Here is a 16,192-nt window from a genome sequence, read left to right as displayed (position 1 = left end):
CTGTCCAGATGGTAATTGATTTAACTTTGATACACCCATTTCCAAATGTTTTATCTATTCAGAGGGCCAGCTTCCTTGATAATTAATATTACTTTATTATTTAATAATATAAATTACCATACCAGGTAATTTTGCTAGTCAATTTTTTCTTAATCTGTTACTGAAACTCTGAAAGAATACATCTGCATATGAAAGAAAAATGCACCTTTGAATTGAATATTTCTGGTCTCTTACAACATAGCCTGTAATAGATCTTTTGTGTGGCATGACCTATAGGCCTCCTACTAGACATTTTAATACCAAATGATCATGTTAAAACTATATCCACAGATAGTTTTATCCTCTAGATCTTGCTGGCTAAACATGCATTTTCCTACAAGTAATGAATGTTTCCTAGTTTTTGTTTAATTACAAGAAATATGAACCTGGGACTATTTTTAGAAAATAACCTCGATAAGCTGACAGGTTTAATTGTACTTAGTAAGGGTGAGACTTCTTGCAGCTCCTCCGCATTTGGCACCTGCATGCCATTTGAGATGCTTTGCTTCACAGAAAGTATTCAGAGGTGTGTGAGCATGATTGGCTATCTGAAGGTAAGCTGAGAACAAACAAACAAATAAATATACAAATTGCCCCCCCAGGCAAACCAAGTTAATTAATGGTAGTTAGGGACTCCCCCGATGCTGTGATAATAATTATACCTTTAATACTTTATGATGACAGGGGAATGTCATTTCAAGAATCTGTATGTTTACCTTTTTGAAAGTTGCTATAGGTATGTGAAATGAAAGGTAAAATAATCAAAAAAAGAACAAATTAAAATCTGGAGCACTTGGTTCAAGGTTCTGTAGCCTAGCCTGAGTATGTCTATCTGTAAAATTAGTGTTGTATTTCCACGCTTTATAAAGTTTCTTCCGTTCCCCAAGTTTGCTATTTTTAGTATTCAGAGAAAAATGTGTGAGTGATATAGAATTTGGACAGGAAGGCTCTATCTCTTTATGGAATGACAACTTTATACTAAAACTTTTAGCAGTATCTATAAATATTACACTAGAAACATGTTGCAATTAATGTATTCCAAGTCAACTGGTAAATTAAAATCTACTATATTCAAGATATGGGTTTCAAAGAAACTGACAGGTGACATTGTCAGAATTCAACACTACAAATAATAATTCAGATGGCGACGGGGATAAAAACGACTGCAACTAAGTCAGGAGCCAACAAAGCTTGTGCTTAGTTACGATTATGTATTTTAAAAGCTATTGAAACTATCTTCACACTTGTAATCCCAGTACTTGGGAGGCTGAGACAAGAGGATCACACATCCATTGCTAGCCTCAGGAATTTAGCAAGGCCCTCTACAACTTAGTGAGATCCTGTTTCAAAATAAGAAATAAAATAGGGCTGGTGATATAGAACCAGTTAGAAGGCTCCTTGATTTTATCCCTAGTACCACAAAAACAGACAAGCAAACAAACAAACAATTTTTAATTTTTTGTGGGAATTGTTATGTATTTCAACCTGGAATATGTTTACCTAAAACCCGTACAACTTTCCAAATGGTTTTCCAATCTTCTTTCACATATATGTTACTACATATACACACTTACACATGTATACCTATTTATCAAGCCTTATATGAAATAATACTGGTTAGCCAGGCACAGTCCATCGCACATGCCCATAATCCCAGGATTTGGGAGACTGAGACAGGAGGATCACAGATTAAAGGCCAGCAGTATTTGGTAATTTAGTGAGATCCTGTTTCAAAATAAAAATAAAAATAAAATAGTGCTAGGGTGTAGGTCCGAGGTACACCCCAGGATTTAATCACCAGTATAATTTAAAAATGATTGTCATGATTCAATTAACCTATATGTGAAAGTTAGAAGCCTCTTTTCCTTTAATAATATTGACTACAGCTTTCCAATCTCTTCTTTTCTTGTTTTATAAAATTTAAATATTTAAAAGTATTTTTATAATTTATTAAATACACATCTTGGTTGAGATATACCATTCCAAGAAAGGAATAACACACATGAATAAACATAAAAGTAACTGTTGTTCTGCTTCAAATGAGTTTTTGATGATGTATTTTAAGGTGAATTATTTCTTTTAGGCCCATCCCAAATGTCTTTTCTCTTTGGAGGCTTCTCTAGTGCCCACCTGAGTTGACTTCTCTTTCCCCGGTGATGGCTCTTGATTGCTCCCTGATACTATAGCATATATCACATAGGATGGCTATTACTTTCTACTCATCCCACAAATGAAAATGCACATTACTTCAGTGGATTGGCTCTTTCATTTGTTTTCTGACTCAAAGTATAGAACTGTCTTTGATATAATATAGGAGATCAGTGGCACATGTTAAATAAACCGACATATTTTGAGCACAGAAACCTTTCTAGGAAGGCTTTAAATGAATATGATCTATTTAAAATATATGTCTTATACATATGCATAAGTATATACCTCAAAATTATTTCTGATGCCTTTTAAATTAATATTTTCAGTAAATTGTTTTTATTTTTAGTTTCTCAAAAAGCAATACCAAACCAATGCTGAACATAGATTGAAAATGTTAGCTATTCATGGTCTTCAGTCTGTTAAGAGATATCTGAGAATCAAAAAAGTATGACAAAGCAATATATTTTAAAGTTAAGAATTAATAAAAAGTTATTAGAGTCAGATAGGTCTAGGAGTTGGAAAAGAAGACAAATCAGAATTCTGATTTGTACAGGCTTTTTATAGTGAGATGTTTCAAGACTGAAGTAAATAACTGAAGCTAAGACACCAAGTTATGTAGAACATAATTTTATGAGGTACTCCAACAACAGACAAGAATGCTTGACTACGGAAAAATCTAAGATAAGGGCTAATAAGAGGGGTTTAGGTTTAAGGATATGTCATCAATCACAAATGAATAGTGTTTAAACATACTTTTTAATTTTGTTAGAAGAGATGTATTATTTTATAATAGATGTCAAAATGTCTCTTAAGCCTTGTAATTATCCCTTGCATTGCATTTCCAGAGTTTGTAGTTCAGTAGTGACACAATGAAAATTAGTAAAGTCTCAATCAGGAGACAGTTATATTCACCCAAGGTGTCACAGAACTCTCATGTGGAGACATGAGTTTTTATTTTCAAGATTTTTCAGTTTTAGAAAGTTTACAATGAAACTTCACAGCATTTACTATAAGAGGGGACCTCTACTTGTGGTTTCAGCAAACATTTTGCCTAATTAAAAATAATTACACTTTAGCTTAGCCCACAGACTAATAGACCTATCCAAATTGCTCTGTATCTTTCCACTGTGACTTTATATGCCAAAAATTATAAAATATTAAAAACAACTGTGTAGCAAATTAAGAAATATGAGATCAAATATAGATTGGCAGAATTTGTTCCCTCTTCCTGTATCTTCCTTCATTTCTTTGGTGACCAAGATAACTAGAAGATTGTAATTTAAAATCAGACTCACATGATTAGTGAATGCACTCTGTATCAAGCTTTGTTTAATAATTTCCAGCATACATGTAAACACCAACTGTCAGGTAAAGGAGAGAAAGTGCAGGACCATCCACAGGTCTCATGTTGTGCAGATTAACATGTCATCATTAAATAAAGCGGTTTCAACTCTGGCACTTGTCCAGTTTCTTCTCATAGAGTTACATAGCTCTTATGTAACACAGAACATGTATATTCTATACAGAGGTCCAGGCCCCATGTTTTCCAGGTTTGTTTACCATAGCAATGCCAACATAGCAAAAATGCTGCCTGGGGCATTTTGCACACAAGAACTCTCCTACTCTCCCACTTGCAAATGCCAGTGCTTTATTTCCAGTTGCATGGTTACAAGATGTAACCAAGTCACTTTTATTCTTAAGACAAACTCCCTTACCAACTCTGTACACATTTCTTCTCCACAGGGAGAGAATGAATTTCATACCAGAACTTTTTTGTATCTAATTCCTTTTTAATGATTAATTCCTATGGATTCTTTAAGATTAGCTTCGAAATGAGCATATATGGTACTTTTTCTGTTCTGCCCTTTCTTGACCTGCACTGCTGCTATGTAAAATATCCATTTATGGGCCATTAAAATACACAGTGTTTACTCAAGACAAAGATTTTTGCTTGACTAACCTTTAGCCAGGTTCCTGAACCTTCTCTAGGCCCCTCGAGCACTTCCTTGTAAAATCCAGTTTTAGCAAAGAATTGTGCTAAATCTGTTAAGCAAAAACCATTTACCCTTGCTATCTGATTACTCCCAGTACAGCATGAGCAAATAGGAATTAATAGCCAAGGAGCAGGAAATAAAGTCATGGCTAAAATGTTAAAAATAAAATAAAACAATAAACTATTCAGGGACCATGTTTAATCCTGTTGATCACACTTACCTAATATGATTCTTTATGAAGACAGACTGGGGTATTCAGATATCAGGTATGGCAGAGAATAAGAAAATAGATCAGAAACAGAGGGTGATCAGATATCACTTTATGCTAAACTGACTTATCAGGTTTTGTGATTAATCTGGAATTTATAAGGACATGCACAGATAGGACTAGGAAGATGTTTAGGAACCTAAAGTTGGGTCAAGCAAAGATTTTTCTCATATATTATCACAATGATTTCTGCCTCTGTGAGATATTTAAGGCAGGAATAATTAACTAGGGCACCTAACACTCTAGCATTTACATAATACTTAATTAAATGTATGCATGGATAGGACTGTATAGGTTTAAATACTGGTTGCATATATGGTAATTTAGTGATGAAATACTGTTTTCAGATTTAATACTAGCCAAAGAATGCCAAAAATCTTGATTTTAAATAATATTTTTCAAGTGTGGGTTTTATTGAATTGATAAACCATTAAATGCATTGCTACTTGAGTAAATATACACATATACATACATACAGATATAAACATATAGATGCATACATTTATATATGTATATGTGATATCCATATATATGTCTAGTTATATTAATATATATATATATATATATATATATTTGACACTGGGGATTAAACCTCAGGGCATTCTGCCTCCAAGCTACACCCTTAGCCAATTTCATTTTTATTTATTTTGAAGCAGGGTCTAGCCAGGTTGATGAAAGTCACACCACTTTCTGAGGCTGTCCTTGAACCTGTGATCCTCCAGTCTCAGCCTCCCAAGTACTAGGATTACAGGCATGTGCCACCACACCCGGCTTGAAGTATAATTTTTACACAGAATATTGTTTCTTCATATTGCTTCTTAAATTATGCCATATGAGAAGTTACTTTAGACTTTAATATATGCTGGTTTTCAGTTCAGCTCATTATAGTTTATAACCTATGCTTACTTTGGCTATATGCAATCTAAAAATGAGTTGACATCATGCTTTTAATTATAGTAAATTAAGTTGTTTCATAATTTCTACAGTATGATGCCTGTAATATTAATCAGACCAAATCATCACATTACATAAAGTTAATCATTAAAATGATGATCATTATTGCATGCTATAGCACACTATTTTCATTTCACTCAGCATCAACCACATATCTTTCTTGAATATTGAGGAGAAAATCAGAGCTAAGAAAAAAAAGTTTTTTTTTTTTACTTTCCTTCTACTGTGTGAAAAGAAAGTGACAAACTCATTTCTTAAACCTAAAAAAAGTGGAACCTTATAGGTGTTTACTGCTTTATTCCCTTGAGTGTTTACTGGTGCAGATAAGAATAAGAGAGGTTTGCATGTTTCATTGATGTACAATGTTCCTAATAAGGAGAAACTTCATCAAACAAGGAATAAACATACAGGCCATGGATAGAACCATTAACATACCAAATTCACAAAGTTGCTATGATTATTAATGTTCACTGATGAACATTGTGTATTAAAAGGCATTAACATCGGGAGCTGGTTACGTTCAATAGCAAAATATTAAGGTCCTCTGCATTGTGGCTGGAGCCATTGGACAATCTAGACCATTATTTTCTGAGGACATTGTAGCAAGCAACTGAAGAGCAACACCATTTTCTTTTCTATTGCTCTTTTAATACAGGATGGTATTTAATCTAGGTCTTAATATAGGATAATATGACTATCTTCTACAATGCTCAGTGTTACCTGCATTGGGAGGGGTGTTTAGTAGCCATCCATTCGATTTACTACTTATTTTTTTGTCCTTTCATGAATTTGAATATCATCCAGGTGTTCATGATAATGTGCCATTCATCCTGGTAAACAAAGCTGGGTGGTCTCCTATGGGCCAGTCCTTTCTAGAGGGGCATCCTATCTTGATGCTCCTCCAGGTGGCCTGTGGACTGCTATAGGTTCTGATTTTTTTTTTTCACAAGTGCCTAGATGTTCATTTGCTTTTTCTTACTGCTGTCTATTTGAATATCATTCTGGACACAGGGGATAGGAAATTTCCTAAGATACTCTCTCTGTACTTAAAGAGTTTTGTATTTGCTATTTTAGTTTTTTCCTTTTTTTTTTTTTTTTTTGGTGGTACTGGGGTTCCTGGAAGCCCTTCTACCTCTGGGCTACACTCCCGTACCTATTTTATACTTTTTTATTTTGGGAAACAGGGTCTCTTAAACCAGCGGGGCTGGCTTTGAATCAGCGCCATCCTCCTGTCTCCGCCCCTCAAGCGCGAGGATTACAAGTGTGCACACCGCGCCTGGCTAGTTTTATTTATTTATTTATCTATTTATTTATTTATTTATTTATTTATTTATTTATTTATTTATTTTATGGTGGTACTGGGGTACCTGGAAGCCCTTCTACCTCTGGGCTACACTCTCAGACCTACACTCTCAGACCTATTTTATATTTTTGAAACAAGGTCTCTTACGCCAGGGCGGCTGGCTTCGAACCTGCGTGATCCTCCTGTCTCAGCCTCCCAAGCGCGGGGATTACAAGCGTGCGCCACCACGCCCGGCTAGTTTTTTATTTTTTATCTTGAGGTAATGTGTTCTATTCCTCTCCAGTCCATTTCATGAGGTAGATTTCCTCTGTTCCCAATTCACACTTTCTCTGGATTCCAGGGATCTCCATTAACTCATTTACAATATTGGATTCACAACTCCATCCCTTAGTTCTTATAGTTCATGATTTTAAAGAACCTCTGTATTTACTAAGCCTGGGAAACTGGAGCCTCCTTTTCCCACCAAAGAATATCTGTATGCAGCCAACCTCTTGAACATTGACTACATCCTTTTCTGTCCATTTTGCCTTGGTTGCGATTCAGACTTGAGAGTCATAAAGTCTCACGCTTTTATATACTGTGCACTGCAGTTACTTTCCTCTTACAAAATGAAGACCACTTGAATTCAGTTTTAGTCAAATTAAGGTTTTACTCATTCTTTGTCAACATTTAATATATTTTTTCTTTCAGCCTCTGTTTATATCTTTTACTTGAAATGCATAGAGCCATAAATATTTCAGATTTTTTTTATTTTTTTAAATTTTGGAATATTTTTATATACATAATGGACTAGCTTATGAATAGGACTCAAGTCCAACTCTGAAATTTAATGGTTTTTTATATACCATATACACATAGGTGAAGGTAATTTTGAACAATATTTTTTAGTGTACCTGTCTTTTGACTCCAACTTGTCATATGAGGTCATGGGTAGAATTTCACATGTGTGACTTCATGTCAGTTGGATTTTGCAGCATTCTGATTTTCCATTTTCATATTAGGAATGCTCAACCTGTTATGCCTCTTCATACATGGGGACTTGGGTGAGTCTGACAAGAAGTGTATTGCCTGATAAAATCATGATCATCCCCGAATTTGTGTTATTCTTTTGAGCCACAACAGAGGTAGAAAGTTGTTTTGAAGCAAAATACTTTTTGTAATAAGATATGGCATCATAAAATATCTTCTATGAAAAGATGAAAACTTACATGTAAAATACCCATTGCCAATATTTATTACTTTTATGTTGATAAAAAGATTAAATAGCGAGAGCAAATTTCTATGTTTTTCACAATGAATGCAAAGTTAATTTTACTTGACACATAACTTACCTATCCTGTATGCTCATTATTTTAATATTTTCCTATTTTTATTATTGTAACATCATAATCATATGATGTTCAGCGTGACAGAAACATAGTTTTAATATTTTCTTATTTTCTATGATAAATCTTATCGTCATTGTGATATTTTCCCCCAATATCATATTGATACTTCTCAAATTAATATATAAGTTCAAATGATATCTTCCTATCTTCCCTTAAAACATTTCCCGTTTTTTAAGTTAAATGAAATGTCTCAATTTATTTAGTAGCAAAATCATTTCAGCAAGCAGTGTGAGCTATGTCAGCAACCCAGTAGTCTAGCGCTACAGACTTCAGAAAGTAAAGAATATCTCTAAGGTTTCAAAAACAGAAGTCCAGAATAATCTCTGTGGGGGCCAGTGTTCATTCTGCTCAGCTTCTGTGCATTATCAGACAGTTGGCAAGAAAGCTAAATATTTGAATACTAGTTATCAACCATGGTGCATTAAAAGATTATGATGTGAGCTGGGCATATTTAAAAAAACATTTTTATGTTTATAATTATACATGGATTTTAAGTTCTCAAAAGTCAAACCCATAATAAGAACACATTCAAGTATTAAATCAGTGATAATTTTTACTTTAAACATTAAAAACTTTAGATTTTTCAATAGTATCTAATCAGTATCTATTTTTCCTTCCAAATTTAACAGCAAATTTGCCAAAAAAGTTTAAGACATTATTGTGGTATTAGTAATGGATATTAAATATTACTAGAAAAGAAAGGTAGAATAGGACAAAACTGATTCTGAATCAATCTCTCAACATGCACAGCATATGTCTGTGTTTTATTTGTGCCTTCCACAAAAAGTAGAACTATTATAAATACACATGGTATATTGATTTATTCAAACAATAAACATTTGGCATTGCTATTCAATCAAGTGTGACATTATCATTAAAATTTAGCATCACTTGACATTTTTGAAACACAATGATCTAGTTTATATTGATAAGTTATAAGGTGCTACTTACACAAATATGACAAAAGTGGTACAGAAAATACATCCTTGCCGACTGGTCCCATATTTATTTCATTACTTGAATTATTCACAAAAGGTTTGCTTTCCAGAAATCATGAAATTTTATTTATATAGAATTAGAAAGGAATCTAAGACACATTTTTGTTCTTTTTTTAATATTTGTTATTGGACCACCTTTTCCTTGAAATTATGGTCCCATTGCTAAGTGATATTGAAGGATGATGGGGGGTGGATTCAGAGAAGAACAACTATAACTAAAGAGCTTTGACTTGTGACTTCTATAGGCTAAGTTCTGGTTTAAGGACATTATGAGTTGTTTTAAATACCACCCTATGCCAATTAAAGTTTTTCACTCCATTTTATAAACAAAGAATATATCCCAAATAAGCAGGTTTCAAACCTGATTCAGTTCCACTCACCCTTAATCTTGTGTCCAAATAGTGCAGTTTTAGATGCAATGTTTTATTTATTTACTACCCCAATATGCTACATATCTGTTATTTGTTTATTTATTTATCTATTTATTTATTTATTTATTTATTTATTTATTTATTTATTTATATTTTTCTTGCAATCTTGGGGAACCTAGTAGTGAGAACCCAGGGACTCACACATGCTAAACTAGCACTCTACTACTGAGTTATACCTCCAGGCTATCTCCATTATTCTTCTATCACTAACTTTTTAATTCAATAATAAATGGGGAAGTGATATAAGCCGGGCGTGGTGGCGCAAGCTTGTAATCCCTGCGCTTGGGAGGTGGAGACAGGAGGATCGCGCTGGTTCAGAGCCAGCCTCGCTGGCTTAAAAGACCCTGTTTCCACATAAAAAAGTTAAAAAAAATAGGTCTGGGAGTGTAGCCCGTGGGAGTGTATACCGGAGGTAGAAGGGCTTCCAGGAACCTCAGTACCAACAACAACAAAAAAATAATAAAAATAAAAAAAAAAATAATAATAATAATAATAATAATAATAAAATGGGGAAGTGATATATACTAATTATGTACATCATCAAATATTTAAAACTTTAGTTTAAATAGTTTTTTAAGAAACCTAAATAAAACAATGACTAAATATCTTCATCCTAATATATAGTATAGACCAGAGCTTTCAAAATATTTTATAAACTCTCTCTCCTGGGAAGTCATTTTAGGTACTTTCCTTTAGTCATATAACCTGTTATATTTTAAATACTATAGATATACTTCTGTTTATATGCTATATTTCTTTGGAGAAATATTAGCATTGCTGAAAACTCATGCTATAGAACACTGACGTTTTGAGTCAGTTTGATACAACCTCATAGGACAGTGGTACACAGTATCAATCACCCTTGGACCTGTAGCAACACATCACCTAGGAATTGTTTAGACATATACATTTGCAGGCCCCACCAAAACCTACAGAAGTAAAGACTCTTGGCTGCGTGGTACCACACAGTCTGTTCAGCAAGCGCTCCTGGTGATGCAGGTTTATGCCCAACTGGAACCACTGGCTAGTAAGAGATTACTGGAAGACGAGTACATCGAGCAGGTTTCATTATGTCTCATTTTCCGTCTTCATTTAACTCATATAACTCTCTCGCACGCGTGCTTGTTTTTTTTTTTTTTTAACACTGGGGATGAAACCCAGGGGCATACCTCCAAGCTAATCCACCAGCCATAATTTATTTTGAAACAGGGTCCTGCTAGGTTGCCGAGAGTCTCACTAGCTGAAGCTGTCCTTGAACCTGCTATCTTCCTGTCTCAGCCTCTCAGGTACAGGGATTACAAACATGTGCCACCATACCTGGCTTAGCTCATATAAATCTGTATTTGAAACCTCATACATTTTCCTTCTTAATCTCACTTATCAGAGGTCCTACTAAAAATTCACCTGGTTCCACGGAGATGAGAAAGACCTCTTCAGTGGGATATTTATTGCTTTTTTTTAATAAAGAATAGCCGTGCCAGGTATGGTGGTACATGCCTGAAAAATGAAATTTTACAACAGACTCTTGTTCTATTGTTAAAGAGTTAATAGCTACCAGGCATGGTGGTACACACTTGTAATACCAGTATTTAGGAGGCTGAGACAGGAGGCTCACAAGTTCATAGCTAGCTTCAGCAACTTAGTGAGGTCAACTTGGTGACACCCTGTTTCAGACTATGAAATAAAATAGGGCTTGAGTTCAATCCCTAGTACCACACAAGCACATGTGCATGTGCACACGTGCGTGCACACAGACACACACACGCACACATGCACACACACACAAGTAAACATGCTAGTTCAGATTTCATTGACAAAGGCTTGGATTTCTCCAAAAACTTTAGGTGGAAAATAATCCAATAAGTATGTATTAACATTCTATACAAAGGGGCATCCTTTTATTTATTTTTTTTTATTTTTATTTTTTTGTGTGGGTCTGGGAATGGGACTCAGAGACATTCGACCTCTAAGCCACACCCCCTGCCCTATTTTTTATTCTTTATTTTGAAACAGGGTCTCACTAAGTTGCAGAGGGCCTAAGTAGCTGAGGCTGTCTGCAAACCACCATCTTCCTGTCTCAGCCTCCTGAATGCTGGGATTACAAGCGTGCGCCACCATGCCCAGCATCCTTTTATACATAAGGAAGGAAACCAGGATATCTTTATTTTATGCCCAAATGAACTGTAGAAGAGATGAGGAAAAAGTGGACATTTATTGGGAGGAGTATACTTGTCTCTCTTTCTTCAAATATTTCTATAAAAAAATGTTCCTATACTTTTATAGAAGAAGAATTATCTATTTCTTAGTTCCACACAGTTTATCTAGTGATCTTTTCTCCTACCTACTATAGTAATCATATCCTTGTACAGATCGGCTCACTGGCTTTAATGACTTTTTTTCAGCTTAGATATCCACAGTCTGTTAATTAACAGAAGCACCTATTTTCATAGGTGGCATAATTATTTTTAAAAAGAGCTTAACCTATTAAAGTGAAACAATAGGTGACCAGGCTTCTATAGTCACAAAACCATATAAAAAAGTTAAAAGGATGAAAAGGGAAAAATAAAAGACTTCCTGAGTAATCAGAGATTTACAAATTATTAATAATAAATAGCTGGTCATTGAAACTCAGCTTTGGTGAAAGGAAAAGCTTATGTTGATTTATATAAGTGTTAGTGTGCATAATTGAATTAAAACTAAACTATTGTATGGACTAGGAAATATTTTTTAAGGTCCCTCCTCTTGTCTGTTTTAGATGGAGCTGGCTAAAGAAGAAAAGTGTGAATTTTTGCCTTTCCTATCCCCACGGAAGGTTATAGTGAGAGGTGGGAGAATTGTTGGGATGCAATTTGTTCGGACAGAGCAAGATGAAACTGGAAAATGGAATGTAGATGAAGATCAGATAGTCCGCCTGAGAGCTGACGTGGTCATCAGCGCCTTTGGCTCAGTTCTGAGTGATCCTAAAGGTACAAAACTCTGAACCTGAAACGGGTTATGCAATTGTCTGTTATTTCAGTGCCCTGATAGTTTCCAGCTTTCAGGAAATTGTTTTTTATTTTAAAATGCCTTTCCCTTTTCTGGTATGAAGTGCAAGCAATCTTGATTTAAAAAGGCTTAGAAATGGTTTTTAATATGGATACAGAATTATTTTTAAAGTGGTGAAAATTGCAAAGAACATTAATCTTTCTTTTAAGCTGACATGCAAAATATATAATCTACTTTATAATGAGGTTTGCCTTGTTTCCTTGAAAAAACGACTTTCTCTTCAATTAGACTAGAGCAAGAAAATTTAGCAGAGAGGTTGGAACAACTCATCTTCAATGACACAGATAAATTAGTATCTAATGAATAGCTTTTCCCACACCAGAATTCATGTTTACTATGATACTCAAGACAACGCATCACTAGAACATCGACATCATCAAATTAGAATGTTTGAACTCTTGTATTTTAGTCTGGATGTTGTAACTGGAGGTGTTACAAGGAAGAACAAAATGCTTAAAAATACAGTGGAGATGGAACGTTTTATAAAGCATATTAATTCAATCAATCAATCAAGTTGATCAATTAAGACTACTTTTTGTTATACGTCCCCCACACCCAAACACAAACACGGTGGCTTTGTGAGCCAGTGTTAATGATAGCTAAAGTATCTTGTCACCTTCATTTTGCAAATCCTGTAACTTAATTTACATTGTTGAAATAACTCTTTTCTGAGAGGAAATAAAAGGTGTTTCTGTAGCACAGAGACTCAATACAAACAATAATAATAATAATAATAATAATAATAATAATAATAATAATATAAACTTGAGGACTCCTACCTACAACATCCTACTATATCCATGCTAAACTTAACATTTTGAGTCTGAAATAGGGAAAGCTACAAACATGCAAATGTGTATTTTTATGCAACAGAGAAGTAAAAATTTAACCAGTCATCAGGATATTTTATCTGTAGGATGTCAAACATCTTGGTATTTGGAAACATCCAGATGTTTAATGTCATCAAGATAAATGTTTTTAAATAGCTGGATGATGGCCTGAATTTGTCGCTTTTCATCTCAATGTTTATATGATATGTAGACATAGTCACAGTGTGGTTTGTTTACTCATTAACCAAGTTCAGATAGAAAAAGAGAGAACAGTGTGTAAATTGAATTCATCTATCTAAAAAATTACAATGTTCTTACTACTCTGAATACCACCAAAAATTGTACAAAATCTTGAACAGCGTTTAGCAATTCTATTGATGATTTACCTATCAAAAATAATTGATTGTCCTATCAAAATTTATGTTCCACAACTGGCAACCCTAGTAATATTTTATATATTTGTTTCTTAAACAAACCTAAGTAATTGGTTCAAAACATAGCAAACCCATTTCATAATCTTAAATTCTTAAATTTTGGTAAATTTATGTCTGTGTGTGCGTTTATGTGTGTATGTATGTTTGTATAGAGAGGGTAGAAGGGATTTTGGTGCCTGGCTATCGTTGAATATTTATTTTCATTATACTTTATTGGTGGGCTGTAATTATTCATATTAATGAGGTGTAAAGTGGTAGGAATGTACATGCACATGTCTCGTGGTGTTTCCCTCCAGATGCACCCTGCTTTTCCCCCTTCCCCATGTATTTCATTGAGATTAGTATTAATAATTTTCTGTATGTACGTAGCATTGCTTGAACTGTTGCCTTCATCAGGTCCCCCCGCCCCGTTCCTAAGCACTCTCCATCCCTCCACTGGACTCTTTCCCTTTGTTGCCCCATTTCTCTCTAGCTCCCACATAGAAGAGAAAACATGCAATTGTTAATTTTTCTGAGGCTTGCTCATCTTGCTTAACATAATATTCTCTTGTTCCATCCATTTTCCTGTAAATGACGTGATTTTCTCTTTTTCTTTATAGCCGAGTAAAATTCCACTGTGTGTAGTTTTGAGTATTTAAACGATAAAGTAAGAAAAAATTTATCTATTTAAGTTTGTTTGATACATTCATTGCAGGATTTGTTTGTGTATTTTATTTCCTTACTTCTGCTTCTCCCAGTGTTTCACATGTATTATGTTTAGAGAGCTCAAGGAAAATGGGGTTCTTTTCTGTGCCATTTTCCCCGTCCCCATTTGAAATGAATTGCATGAAGAAATTATCCTCATATTGAATTATCTATATTACCTGGGTCCTGCAGTGTTTGTGTGAACTGGGGCTCTTTTCCAAATGAGGAGGGGCTGGAAGAGCTAAAAGGTTCATTTTGCATTCCTGCCCACTTGTTTCTCTCTCTCTCTCTCTCTCTCTCTCTCTCTCTCTCTCTCTCTCTCTCTCTCTCTCTCTCTCTCTCTCTCTGGCTCAGCTTTTTCATCCATTAAAAACAAATAAACAAAAACACCCAGCAAACATAATAAAACCTTTTCTCCCTACCTCTTAGGACTAGTGTCAGAATTAAAATAAAATAATGTGAAAGTGCCATGAAAATAAAATTATTGCACATCATTATTGCGTACTGTGATTATCTACTACATTTTATTCACTATTTCTCTTAGCTTTTTATTTCTAAACCTATTACTGAGTGCTTTTCTACCTGCACCTATATTTTTTAGTATTTTCTAAGTTTCAACAGTGCCCATTTTCTCTTATATATTTCACTCATTCAAGGAGTCTATTATATTAGTCATTTATATATGCCTGCAGTCATTGCTCTAAATATATTAATAAACATTTTTTGTATGCCAAGTATGGCTAGATTTGCAGCTAGCATTTCACTTCTGTTTACAATGTCTCTGAAATCTAGTTTTCTACTTTCCCTGCCTCAGAAGAACTCTTTTTATCCCATATTTATGTCCATGCACCTGACACTATTTAGTGAGTGCCTGGCGATTGCCAGGATCCAAACTGTATCTCCAAGAGTACAAAGATGAATGAATAATTCCCTGTACTTAAAACTACGCGGGGGGGGGGGGGGTTGGCAGACCTAGGAACTACCAGGAAAAGTAAAGAATCCATTGAGAGAGATGCACAAAACAAGGGAAGTCCTCATCAGATTTCCCCAAAGTGGGTTACTCAGTTTGCTCTTATTTTACACAGTGCTTTAAATTTTCCAGTGTCCAAAATTTAAAATCATATCCCAGATTCATTCTCTCTCTCTCTCTCTCTATATATATATATATATACACACATATATATACTCTCTATATATAAATTTTATAAATTTTATCTATCTATAAATATAAATTTTATATTTATATATATAAATTTTATATATTATCTATATATATTTTATCTATATATAAAATTTTATCTATCTATAAATATAAATTTTATATTTATATATAAATTATATATAAATTATATATATATATATATATATATATATATAGAGAGAGAGAGAGAGAGAGAGAGAGAGAGGATCACACAGGTTCAAAGCCAGCCTCAGCTACTTAGTGAGGCTCTCGGCAATTTGGTGAGACCCTGTTTCTAATAAAATATAAAAATAGGTCTGGGAGTATAGCCCAGAGGTAAAAAGCCCTTAGGTTCCATCCCCAGTACCACAAAAAAGAAAAAAAAAGATTAAATATATATATATATATATATATATATATATATATATATGATACTACTTCCCAGATACACCCTTCTTTTTTGTTCAGAAGCAGTGTTTCCTTAGTTTACTGA

General features: G+C 34.1%; 1 protein-coding gene across 1 annotated transcript in view; it reads left to right on the top strand.

Moving 5' to 3' along the window:
• Nucleotides 1–16,192, top strand: part of DPYD (dihydropyrimidine dehydrogenase) — a gene marked incomplete at both ends in the record, with an annotated part of 932,092 nt that overhangs the window by 405,127 nt on the left and 510,773 nt on the right. The window contains one exon of the mRNA XM_080690443.1: nucleotides 12,282–12,492. Coding sequence (XP_080546569.1) covers nucleotides 12,282–12,492 — 211 coding nt within the window. The remainder of the gene's footprint in view (nucleotides 1–12,281; nucleotides 12,493–16,192) is intronic.

Source organism: Muscardinus avellanarius (genome assembly GCF_963383645.1).
Source record: "Muscardinus avellanarius genome assembly, chromosome: 3".
Lineage (NCBI taxonomy): Eukaryota > Metazoa > Chordata > Mammalia > Rodentia > Gliridae > Muscardinus > Muscardinus avellanarius.
This window is presented reverse-complemented; position numbering and strand designations above follow the sequence as displayed.